Source organism: Ziziphus jujuba, chromosome 12, assembly GCF_031755915.1.
Source record: "Ziziphus jujuba cultivar Dongzao chromosome 12, ASM3175591v1".
Taxonomy (NCBI): Eukaryota; Viridiplantae; Streptophyta; class Magnoliopsida; order Rosales; family Rhamnaceae; genus Ziziphus; species Ziziphus jujuba.
Window position 1 is genome coordinate 19,672,774 of NC_083390.1, and position 13,182 is coordinate 19,685,955.

General features: G+C 32.8%; 2 protein-coding genes across 2 annotated transcripts; both read left to right on the top strand.

Moving 5' to 3' along the window:
* The first annotated feature begins 5,811 nt into the window (after positions 1 to 5,811).
* Positions 5,812 to 8,112, top strand: LOC107429323 (protein C2-DOMAIN ABA-RELATED 7). Its single transcript, XM_016039990.4, has 4 exons — positions 5,812 to 5,955; positions 6,120 to 6,267; positions 7,282 to 7,377; positions 7,631 to 8,112. The coding sequence occupies exons 1-4, from the start codon at positions 5,876 to 5,878 to the stop codon at positions 7,937 to 7,939; spliced, it is 633 nt and encodes a 210-aa protein (XP_015895476.4). The 5' UTR covers positions 5,812 to 5,875; the 3' UTR covers positions 7,940 to 8,112.
* Positions 8,113 to 9,079: 967 nt separating this feature from the next.
* Positions 9,080 to 12,724, top strand: LOC107429325 (uncharacterized). Its single transcript, XM_016039992.4, has 7 exons — positions 9,080 to 9,729; positions 9,991 to 10,254; positions 10,936 to 11,452; positions 11,554 to 11,753; positions 11,843 to 11,955; positions 12,054 to 12,194; positions 12,298 to 12,724. Exons 1-7 carry the CDS (start codon positions 9,184 to 9,186, stop codon positions 12,377 to 12,379), a joined length of 1,863 nt encoding a protein of 620 aa, XP_015895478.3. The 5' UTR covers positions 9,080 to 9,183; the 3' UTR covers positions 12,380 to 12,724.
* Positions 12,725 to 13,182: the final 458 nt, after the last annotated feature.

Below are 13,182 nucleotides of genomic sequence, written 5' to 3' on the forward strand. Positions count from 1 at the left end.
TATTCTCTCTCTCTACTTTTTTCTTTTTCTTTTTTTTTTTTTTTTTTTTACTTGAATTTGCTGGTAAGGAAGGGCTATGGAAGCTGTATATATTATATATAAATATATATATTTGATGAAGTGGAAGCTGTGTATATAACTATATAAAAATTGATGGTGTTTGTTTGAATGGGGTATGAAAAAGTCGGTTGGGTAAATTTTTTGGTTTGCGCCGACTTCTTGTTCTTCAAAATTTTTAGAGCCTTTTTATCCAAAAACCAATTCCGATTGTAATTTCTATATCCCAATCAAAATCAGTCCCCTCTACCAAATTTTCACCGCCCGGTCTAAATATTCCTTGAACCGGAGTCAATCCCCCTATCTATTTTCCTTTTTGTGAAAAAAAAAAAAAAAGAACACGTATTCTTATATAATTCTAATTAAACCACCCACTTTTTTTTTTCTTTTTTTTTTTTAAATTATAAACTGAAAAAGAGTTATATGACAACTGAACCTCTCGTATTTTAACTGATATTCTTATTAAGTAAAGCTTTGAAAGGTACAAACCAAATTAGTTTTCAATTTCATTTTAGATATGGGTCTTAGGAGCTCTTCCCTTAGGCCCAGCTCTTTTATGTTATTAATAATTTAGAAAAATACTTTCTAAATTCAATTTAGTGGCATAATTGGCAGTGGCCACCTCCCTAATATAAAGTAAATAAACATACACTGTTATCATCTTGATTGTCATCGTCTCATCTCGCCTGCTAGCATGTTGTTTTTTTATAATCTAATTGCAAGCAATTTGTCATTTTTAAATATTTATTATGTTAGTTAATATTGGTAATTAGAGTCTACTGGTTGAAGGTTTACACAAGTCAACTCTTATTTTTATATTGTAAGAAAAGCAGAATTCTTTGCTCTCCTTTCTTTCAAGAAATTACGTAAGGCATAAACCAATTGGAAGAATATAGAATAAAATTTAATTTATTGACTGATAAAATAATATATTATTGGTGAAAGATATGCAGTAGTAAGCCCATGTTCACTGAACGTTATAAAAATGATACCCAAAAAGAATAAAAGAATTATACCAATCTATAATAAAGTGTTTGCCGATAAAGCTGTTATATATATCTTCACCCCTTAGAACATGACGAATATTAGACCTACTTGCCTTGGTGGGCAAGACAGGTTCATTAAGCATATTAATTTTGTTTAGCTGGCTTAGACTTGACTGCTAAGTAGCATACTCATTGCCTAACTAAAATCAATTTATAACCTGGGTCGTCAATTAGTCAAAGCCCCCTCTTTTTTTTTTTTTTTTTTTTTCCTCGTCTTCAAATATATATATATATATATATATATATATGTATATGTGTAGATGTTACAATTTGGTTTGGTCATCAAGCTATATATCCACTCAAGATATATGAATACAAGCCTAAGTTAAAGCTAACCATTGAATTTGAGGGTCTTGTCGAGTCAGCTAAAAGAAGAGGCTAACCAAGTTTCCCATTTCATATCATGAACACTAGTGTTGAGCTTTTGGGTTTTGGAATTACATGGGATAGAATTAAGGAAATTAAATTATAATTACGTGTCAGAATATGTCTCTAAAAGAAGAAAGTAATAGATGTAATAGTTACGTTTTATATTGGTATAGCGGGACGTCATAAATTGAATAATTTTATAACTTTGTATTCAGGATTGGTCTTCAAATTCAAAGTGCCATATACAACACTTAAAAGACTGTCTTTTATATATATATATATATATATTTATACACACACATATATATATGTCTCTTCCAAAAAGTTTTTTTTATATATCGTCATCTATTTTTATTTCTCACATAGCTATTATATAAGTTGTTCTTAGTCATATTCAACCATATTTAATTGTGATTTGGGTTTAAAAAAATTCTTAATTAATATGCTTTATTCTTTTCAAATATATATATATATATATATATATTTAATATTTATATTATTTTAAATCATTTTATCATGTCCTTTAATCTTGGCAAAAGAAACACTTTATAGAAAACTTTTTAAATAAAAAAAACATATATACATATATATAGAGGATAATTCGGTCCGTATGCGGATTTGCATCAAAATCGATGTTTTTTAAAAAAAAAAATGAGTTTTTTCTGTGTGTATGTAATAGTAAAAACGATGCTTTTAAAAAACATCGACTTTAATACAGATCCGTAATCTCACTCTATATATATAATATAAATATATATATATATATATATATATATAGCTATGGTGCCTCATGACTGTGGGACCTTGTGAGACTTTATACAATCGCACATCTTGTATGCTTTTAGAAGCGACCTTATTTATATACCATCAAAACCAAAACAGATAGATTCTATAAAATAATTATTAAATATATGTTGGACCATAAATGACTTGTTACTGCTGGATTATAAATGATTTCTATACTATATTACTCATGTAACCGTTCACTTTTGTGCTTTGAATCGAGTGGAATATTTTTAAGGTAGCTAGCTATTTTAGATGTATTTGATTTTATTTCAATGACCATGAGTTTGATGCGCAATTATTATTTGATATACCTAAATTTAATTTATTCCCAAAATAATATTAGATCCTTCGTGTACGCCATATAACTTCCCTACCTGAATTAATAACCTTTGTGTGATATAATACACTGGACACTAATTTGCCAGCTACACTTCCTGAATGCCTACTGGTTCAAATTAATTTTGCACCAAGAAATTAGCTGTAAAAATAATTTTTAAAAAAGAAATCCTTATTATATGAGCAGAAACACTTTGAAATTTTAGCCAAAGAAAGTGGAGACAAAAAAGGTGTGCTTGATCAGTCTCTCAATTATTATGGAAAATACCCCTTTTAAAAAATGATCACATACAATGCACATGCCCTCAGATGTTTAGCAGCACAAAGAAGAGAATTCTCTGTGATGATCAATAATTTAATTTTGCAACAAACAAGCAGAGATCTCAAGCAGAGATCTCCAAAGCATTTCATTAAATTCCAAATTTAGTTTCAACTACAAGTGGCTTTATAAATTTTGCTTTGACTTTATTCACATGTTTAGCTAATGGAATACAAACAAATTTGATATTATTTTTATTGAGTATAATTTTCGTACATTAAGTTGTCCTTTGCTAGTGATCCTGATGCATATGCAAAGTTGAATTATGAATAATTTATAATGATTATGTGAAAAAGAAATTATCGATGTAGGCATAGAATCTTCATTCACACATGAGATCCCTTAATTAATTATGTAACATTTGCCATCATCGTCATCATCCTTTGGAAAGGTACTATATTTGCTTATATTATCAATCGGGAGGGCATTAATTAATTCTTCATCACAGTCTCTTTCATTCACATGAATTCCATTCTTTTTCCTCTCTACTCCAATCTCTCAAATAGAGACATATACAATGTTTCTAGTAATGTATGGGAAATACATTACAACATAGTTAAAAAGATAAATAACTTCTATATATGTATAGCAATCACACTTTTATACGATGTTCTATTGGATCTAATGTAGCCTAATATAGCCCAAATTTATGTGGGAAAAATAATATATTCAGAATAGTGAAATATATACCAACCTCTTAAATACAATTAATTTTCTCTCATGAAAGGGATGGACTGTTGGACCGCATCATCAGCCTGACGATGGCGATCTTGAAGCCATTTCTCTTGCTTTAGAAGATGGCCATCTCGATCTTTGCTGTGAAAGCGATGCCACAGCTTTTATTCAAAACTTTAATGATACAGGAAACCACAACAGACATTGGGCTACTGCAGGAATTGTCAAAAAGGTTTTAGAACTTTGTCCCTTCTTTCGCTCTATTTTTTTTGTCTGGACCCCAAGACATAACAATAAATTAGCTCATTTAGCAGATCGTTGGGATCTTTTAAATGATTTCTCTGGTATAGTTTCTCCTTTTTTAATCTCTCAGAATTTTATTGATATGATGAATTAGGAAAGTGGCTTAGCTACCATAGCCTGATTCAGTAGCAGCATACTTTTTTGTTTGATTTGTATGCCTGCTTTTTTGGTTAACAGTGTAAGGCTAGCCGGTGGATGGAGCAATATTGTCAATCTTCAAGGAGTATTTTATTTTCATTCAATCTCAATCCCATCATTTTTGGATTGAATGTGCCATTCATGTTTTCTTTGTGAATTTTCTTAGATATTATTTGAACAGGATTTGCAGAACTGGGATAGGAAATTGTGGGACTTAATTGGTGGGTCCCAATTTTTTAAAGCATAAACATGCACATCGGACGATTGGGAACTGAGATGGTTATATAAAGATTCGAAGACAGTGAGTAGTTAAAGTAGTTTCTTTTGGAAATTGGAAGTTTTAGAATGTTTTGACAAGAGAAATAGAAGTTTACTGATGTTTCTATAACATGCTCACTGTCAAAAAATACCCCCTTTTTTTTATTATTATTAAATCCATGTTGGTGATGATGGTTGTCTGCATAATAATGGTGGGTTTCTGTAATAAAAATAAAAATTTAAACAAATACAATTCAATATTCATGCAATTATATGCCATTCTTATGAAATATGAAATATAAGGAATATTTAATCTAAACTTTTTAAAATTTGTATTAATTTTAATTTAATTTTTTTAATATTAAAAATATCTTTTTTTTTGGTTATTTTATTTATACATTTTAAAATAAGTTTATCTATATTCTTATAAAAATTATAGTTACAATTTTAAAATCGAAAAGAACTAAATTGAAATTACCGTGAATCTTAAAAGATCGGGATGAAATGTTTTCTAAAATATATATATTTTTGGAGTAAATAATCACATAAAGAAATATGTAATATATATTATAATATATTTGCGAGTAAAATTTAGTGGTTTTTGTGTTTCATTCACGTGTTTAAGAAATGTATAAAAGTTACCGTAGTAAATAGCCAAGGTTCAACTTTTTCCAACATCATAATATGAAAAAAAAAAAAAATTGTAGCTTTCTCGGTGCTTCCTCGAAAGAGAAGCAACTTTTTCGAGGTAAATCGGCTGTGAAACCCATCCTTCCCTTTCAAATTTATGTGTATCATTCTTAATTTAATGTAGCTCACTAAAGGATGATTGAGCAGCTTCATTGAAATTTCTGAAACCTCCTGTTTTTTTAAAATATTTTTTAACATAGCCTTTCGGTGCCGTTTGTTATGTATAGGTTTTTATATATTTATTTTAATTGTTAGTTATGATATTTAGAATTTGTTAAATATATAATTAAATAGATAAAAAAAATTGCAAAAATAAAAAATTTTAAAATTTTTTTTGGATATTTTAAATATATTTTAATTGTTGATTTGGTAACTACAACAATCACAGTTTTTATTTTTTTAAATTTTTAATAAAACATATTTTCCAATTGGTTAAGCAGAAACTGGGTATTGTTTATTATATCTAGAAAAATCTGTATATCTATGTTGATGAAAGCAATCTATTGTCCTAGAAAACTCTGGCTGGCTGGGATTGAAATCTATTTTTTATTGTTTCAATAAACTTAAGCCGTTCGTTTTTCCTTCCTCTCAAAGAAAATTTGATATATATAAGAAAATAGAAACAAAGAAAAGGAATCTAATTTTGTTTGATTACAGGATTTGGGTTACAAGTGGATGGACCAACTGTAAACCATGTTCTACCATCAATTCAAACTGTCAAAACCCATAATAATTCGCGACTAAAAAAAAAAAAAAAGAAGAATTTCACTCAATATTACTGGTTCCTGCAAACCACTAATGAAAAACAGACAAAAATAAATAAAAAAAAAAAGAAAAAAAAAGTGAAAATGGAAAGGAAAATAAAAGCAAAGACAAACCCCAACCACGTGGGAAAAACATGGGTAGAGCGAGAAGATCGATGAACCACAGTGCCACACAAAGGCCCGCAAAAATTGTGACCCATCATTTTTCTAAATGGTACGATAATTAAGTTCTGAAGAGATTCCTTTTGGAGGGACCCGCTTGGTATCTTTGTTCTGTTTTTCCAATTAATGTTTCTGAAACATACATAATATTAGTCTCAATTTTTAAAGGTAAATTTCTGTAGCTTAGCTAGATAGAATTTTCTTTTTCTTTTCCAGGCTGAACCCAGAAATTTTCTTGGAAAATTTTGGCCATATGGAAAATACGCTGGGACTTCTCAGGATTCGTGTGCAGAGGGGTATCAATCTTGCAGTTCGTGATACTCGAAGCAGTGACCCTTATGTGGTTATCACCATGGGTAATCAGGTATACGCTTCTTTATTATTGATGAAAATGATTAGTGTTTTTGTTTGGGAAATTTTGCATGCACTATTTTATGTGGTTTTGCTGTACTTTCTTTTTTTATATCCCGTTTACATGTTATGAATACCCAATTGTGTTTTGTAGTTTTTGGGTTTTCCTTCTAGTGAATTGTGCTCTGTAATCAGGGCTTTTTGTTTCTTGTTTTCTTCTTATTTTTACTACTTTTTAGCTGTCTAAAAACTATTAAATGGGTTTGAGAAAATAGTTGCTTGTTTGATGGTGTGAGAAGTGGTTAATTTGTGTGGGATTTGAAAGCTGCACGTTGAGTTGCTCTTTCAATTTTTTTTTTTTTCCCCCCTACAGAAATGAAAACCCATGTGGGGAATTCTGTTTTCCTGATTGTGAAATTTACTAAACTAATTTGCACTGTCTGTTTCGATTCAATCATTACGTGTTAAAGAAAAACTGCCCATGAAGTATCAATCAGAGGGAACGAACGGCAATTGGTACTTTTGGACGATTGAAAACTGATTTTATAATAATTCAAAACTGTTACTTTCTAAGATAAGGGACATAATACATATCATTAACTGGTTCACTTAGTATTTAAAAATTCTATCAAAGGTTATAGGTTGAGTTCAGGAAAGGTTTCTGTTTTCCTATCTAGTCAAGAATTCTTATCAAATAGAATGATAAAAGAAAACAAATACTAATCTAAACTTCTTGCCGTTGCGTTTGATGTAGTACTCAAAACAGAACTCTTTTATACCCTTCATAGTTATGACATAAAAATCTGAAAAACTGCAATATATCCTTCCTTTCCTAAAGCATATAATTTGGGTTTTTGGCCATCTTTCCCATAACTTTTTTTGCTTTCCATTTTAATGATCAAGCAGTATTGTGGTTTGGAGTTGTATATGCACAGAACTTACATTGTGTTTCTAGTTTAGAGGTTTTGAAAAAAACTTTTGGTTGTTACTTGTTAATGTTTTTCTTTTCTCTGATATTTTGATGCAGAGATTGAAGTCTCGTGTGATAAAGAAAAACTGTAATCCAGAGTGGAATGACGAATTGACTCTTTCTATTTCGGATCTTGACACTCCAATCACTCTAGTAAGTAATTTTGGACTTTTACTTGTATGTTAATGATAAGACGGATTGCTGATCACTAGAAGGCTATGGGGAATATATGTGCAGACAAATTGTTATCATAGTAGAACATTGTAGTGCGAATATGATGATTGAGCATTGCTACCACCATTTTCTTGATGTCCATTGGTAATGGTATAAGGAATGAAATGGCATCGAAAATATGCTTGCGACAAGTTGACTGTTAATAATGTCATTGAATTTCTTGTTTCTGCAGACAGTGTACGACAAAGACACATTAACTGTGGATGATAAGATGGGTGAGGCAGAGATTGATATTAAACCCTTAATCGAATGTCTTAGAATGGGTTTGGAAAAACTCCCAAATGGCTGTGTAGTGAAGAGGGTTCAGCCGAACAGGACAAATTGCCTTGCTGATGAGAGCAGTTGTGTCTGGAACAACGGCAAAATCGTTCAAAACATGTCTCTCAGGTTGAAAAATGTGGAGTGTGGGGAAGTTGTGCTTCAGCTTGAGTGGATTGATCTTCCAGGTTGTAAAGGTCTAGGAGTTGACCCTATGGTCTAAATATGTAGTTCTAGCTTACAAGCTTACTGTCTTTGCGCTTGAAATAAGTTTGACGCGTTTTCTGTATCAGATCTGTTGTAATATGTACATCCAACGTGTAGGTATCATCTATGTGGACTTTTTTGTAAATCTGGTTGAACTTTCTGAATAAAAATTATGTATAACTTTTGTAAGGCCAGTGGAGCTTTATAGATTTTGCGGTTTATGTCAGAGCTAAATATCACCTCTAATTTTATGCCGCGTAAAGAGCCATGTAAAGAGTCGAGTTTTGAGATGATGGTTTTTCCAACTTCTGCTGTTTTATCACTTCCTCTCAGTGCGAGGGGCCCATAAATATTGTTAATGAGGACTATTCAATATGTTTAGGTTCTGAAATTGCAGAGGAAAATGACAAACTGAAATTTCCTGCTGATGTATAGGGAATGTTATTTTCTTTCCCTATTCTAAAAGGAGATCCGAAAACAGCTGCTGAAAAGAAGAAAAAGAAACAGTTTAAGGTTTTAACTCTTAAGTTTGAAACGTTTTCGGAGAGTTGCCAGAATCACAATATGTTATCTTTAGGGGAAAGACCAAGTTATCTGGTGATTTCAGTAAAGGAAAAATGTAATGTCAAAAATATTTCAGGGTTCTGTCTAAATATGAATTATGAACTCGGTCTAATTGCCCCATGTTTTCTGTGTTTCTTATTGATATGTTAATTGTGAGAAACATTCATTTTCCAAGTTACAATTCTTCTGGTACTGCTATTAATATTGGCCCTTAAGAAACATGGGAAAACAAAGGGCAATTCGAAGCCTGAATAATGCTTGACCTTTCTTAAGGCGGTCTAATACCGGTCATAAGATAGTTTAGAAAATTGGAACTGGATGGGTTATAGTGAGTTTGTGTAATTAACATTTATTATTTTGCTGCCGGATGCTTTATATAGTTGTGTATTATAGTACCACAAAAGAATATCTGAATATGCCATTCTTCCTTATTCCAGAAGAGAAATATCACTTATCATACTAGAGACCCAAAGAGAGGCATTTCTTAGATAAAACAAGAAAAAAATCTGAGCGTTTGGAAGTTTCTTCAGAGATATTTTCTTCTTTTTTCTCTTTTTCTGTGTTATAGACACTGAAAATTGTAAGGTTATGGTTAATTTATATAGGGATACCTTATCTTTTTGCTTGGCCAAAAAATATCCTTTCTCTTTAAGCTTTTGAATCAACAAGAGGGCGCCAACTTATACAGAACCAGTTATGGCTTCCACTTCAGTTTCCTCTTCAATAAGTCTGCAAAGCAATGCGCAAAACCCGAGCTTCCCATCAAACACAACTACGAAAGTATTCCTAAACAACTTAATAAAGTTGTCTTCCTTTTCATCTCCTTTATCTAAAACCATCATTGTAAAATCTTCAAGCACTGCCAAGTACAATGAAGTTGTGGTGGATGAAGATATGGACAGAATCAGGAGACTCCAGAATGGTTCGGATGTTCGTGGGGTGGCGTTGAAAGGCGAAAAGGGCAGGACGGTTGATCTAACACCGCCTGCTGTGGATGCTATCGCTGAGAGTTTCGGTGAGTGGGTTATCCATGGCTTGGAGAAGGAGAAAGGACATCCTGTGGAGAATGTCAGGGTATCCCTTGGCAAAGACCCTCGGATTTCTGGAGCATCTTTGAGTGTAGCAGTGTTTGCTGGTCTTGCTCGTGCCGGTTGTTTGGCCTTTGACATGGGACTTGCAACCACACCAGCTTGTTTCATGAGCACAATATTGCCTCCATTTGCCTATGATGCTTCTATTATGGTAGACCATGTTATAAAGACCAAAATCGCCTCTGTCTTTGCTCTCCTTTCTTGTTTTTGCACTAAAAACTTGCAAAAATTTTAATGTTGGTTTCGATAATTTTAATAAGCTTTTCAAGTAAAAAAAAAAAAAAAGTTTGGTAGAACAGAATTATGTTAACCAATTCATTAAAATCTTGTTACATATACAAACTCTTTTAAGTATAATGTATTTAATAAAATTGAAGTAGTGAACTGAGAATGTTATGTGTTTATGATGCAGATGACAGCATCTCACTTGCCCTATACAAGAAATGGTCTGAAATTTTTTACTAAGAAAGGAGGACTTACTTCACCGGATGTGGAGGAGATTTGTGATAAAGCAGCCAGAAAGTATGCAAACCGGCTTGCAAAAGTGTCAACCATGCTCTCTGCTCTTCCAACAAAAGTTGATTTCATGAGCACTTATGCAAACCACCTCCGGGACATAATCAAGAAGAGGGTCAACCATCCATCACATTATGATACTCCTCTCCAAGGATTTCAGGTTTCCCCTCCCAAACATATATCTTTGCTTTTGCTTATCTAAAATCTCTACAGCTTTATAATAAGAGTTTTTAATGATTCCAATCTAGAGAGAGAAAAACTTTGCGGTAATGATACAGTGACAAAACTACAGTTTTTTTGTACAAAATGGACGAATTTATGTAAAAACATTAATATTTCATTGTTCAATAATGAATAGTGAGGTTTTTGTGGGGACATCTCAAAAAGCTATTATTTTTTGGAGCAAATGTTCTGAATCTGAATTCTCCAAACCCTTCATATCGAAATAATAATAATAATAATAAATAATAACTGATAGTGGGTCCTGGCTTGGCCCGAGAGAGGCCTAACTCACCATGCCTAACCAAACAGAAATGCTCTAATTTCATCCTCAAATGGTGACCCAATTCCATCTGTTAAATGTTTGGGTTAGAGTAGCCTTGGCCCAAAATCATCTTGTTATTCCCCTATTCCATCAGGTCCAATACTTCATTTGGGAGATTAATTGAGTCCACCTAAATAGGTCATCATATACACAAACCAAAAACATAAGCTTTTTTAAATAATGGAGTAAATCCAAAATATATCATGTATATAAAACTTTTAGCTCGATTAGATTCTCTGTGCTATTAATGAAGCCTGCAATGGCATGATAAACAACATTGACCCTGAAATGATGCAGATAGTAGTAAATGCTGGAAATGGATCTGGAGGCTTCTTCACATGGGATGTCTTAGACAAGCTTGGAGCAGACACATTTGGGTCTCTGCATCTCAACCCAGATGGCATGTTCCCCAACCACATTCCCAACCCAGAGGACAAAACTGCCATGGCACTCACCAGAGCTGCCGTGCTAGAAAACTCTGCTGATCTCGGAATTGTTTTTGATACCGACGTTGATCGAAGTGGTGTCGTAGATAACAAAGGAAAACCCATTAATGGTGATAAACTCATTGCTCTTATGTCTGCTATTGTGTTGAGGGAACACCCTGGAACAACTATTGTCACTGATGCTAGAACTAGTATGGCACTCACAAGATTCATCACTAGCAGAGGAGGTCACCATTGCTTGTATCGTGTTGGGTATCGGAATGTCATTGATAAAGGTGTCAAGCTGAATGAAAATGGCATTGAAGCTCCCCTCATGATGGAAACAACAGGGCATGGTGCTCTCAAAGAGAATTATTTCCTTGATGATGGTATTATAGAAATTTAAAAAAGCCTTATGTATTTTTAATTAGCCTTTTGTATTGGGAATTTGGCTTCATGTTTTTAATGTGTTTGTATGATTGTTTTATAGGAGCTTACATGGTGGTAAAAATCATCATTGAAATGGTAAGGATGAAGCTTTCAGGATCAGATGAAGGTATTGGTAGCCTCATAAATGATCTTGAAGAACCAATAGAATCTATTGAGCTAAGGATGAACATAGTCTCCGAACCGAGACATGCCAAGGCAAGAGGAGTTGAGGCAATCGAAACATTTCGTAACTACGTTGAGGTAAGCTTATAGTCGAACCATATTGATCCTCTGAACAAATGAACAAAGTTTGGGTTTTTTAAAGACAAGACACATTTACTTGCCTGTAGGAAGGGAAACTTGAAGGGTGGGAACTGGACACCTGTGGAGATTGTTGGGTGAGTGAAGGCTGCCTTGTTGATTTAGATGATACCCCGGCTACCATTGATGCTCACATGTATAGGTAAGCAATCCAGAACATAATTTTGTAAGAAATTTATGAAATTCTACGTTTTTCGTCATTTGGTAGTTAAAAATTAATTAATGTAGCTGTAATTTTAGAGCAAAGGTTTCGGATGAGGAACACGGACAACATGGTTGGGTACACATCAGGCAGAGCATTCACAACCCAAATATAGCGGTAAATATGCAGTCATCTGTGCCTGGCGGTTGCCTAACAATGACAAGAGCTCTCAGGGACAAGTATGTTATACTGACACAAAAATTGCTTGGACAAATTGGCATTTCATAGAATTAATACTGGTGTTCTTTTATGATCAACTAAGTGCTTCTGAAACTTATGCAGATTTCTATTGCCTAGTGGTGTGGATAGAATTCTTGACATTAGCCAGATCGATAAGTATGGAAAAAGTGGACGACTAGCCTGAACTACAAATCAATGGGGAGTAGATATGAACCTTTATATGCATGTAGATATAGATTATCATATTTCATATAATTCATAGAATTCCACGTATAGTGTACAGCCACGTATAAAACTTATTTTCCTACTCATTGAGGAGATGTAATTAAAATAAAATGAAACCACTGTATACCATATTCCGAGGTTTCAGATACCATTGAAAACAATGAAAGAAGAAAATGAAGTAGTTTAGTTATGGCAGGTAGTTCCTCTGCTAGAGTCCTGATTGGAACTACGGCATTTTCATGGTTTTCATGGTTTCCTTTTAACATATAATCCTCGTGGATTCTCATAAAAGATGTGTTATTCATCCGATTGAGAAGCATAATTTCTGGTGAAAAACTTAACCCACCTAAAGGAAAAACTTCATCTAACTAAATCTAATGAACATTGAGATGTCAAAGTTAATGGATTATAATAGAATGAACTATCTCTAAATTAATGGATTATCGTTTCGTATCTAAAATTTGTTTAAATGCTCTGTTGTGTTTTTCCATCATTGCTCATAAGTGTTTAAAATCCACTATAATTAATTCGATATTCATGCATTTGAGGCCTAAAAATGCTGTTCGGTGAGGCCTTTCTTGGACAAGATCTTCAATCTTGTGTGGTTCGAGGAGGAGAAATATGCCACTATTTCCACGAGCAATTACCGATTTCAAATTCCCCCATTCCCTATAAAAAAATAAAATAAAAATAGAATCTAAAGGCAAAGCTATTATTTTGCAATAGGAATATATAAAAAAGAAGAACAGAGAAGTTTTAAGC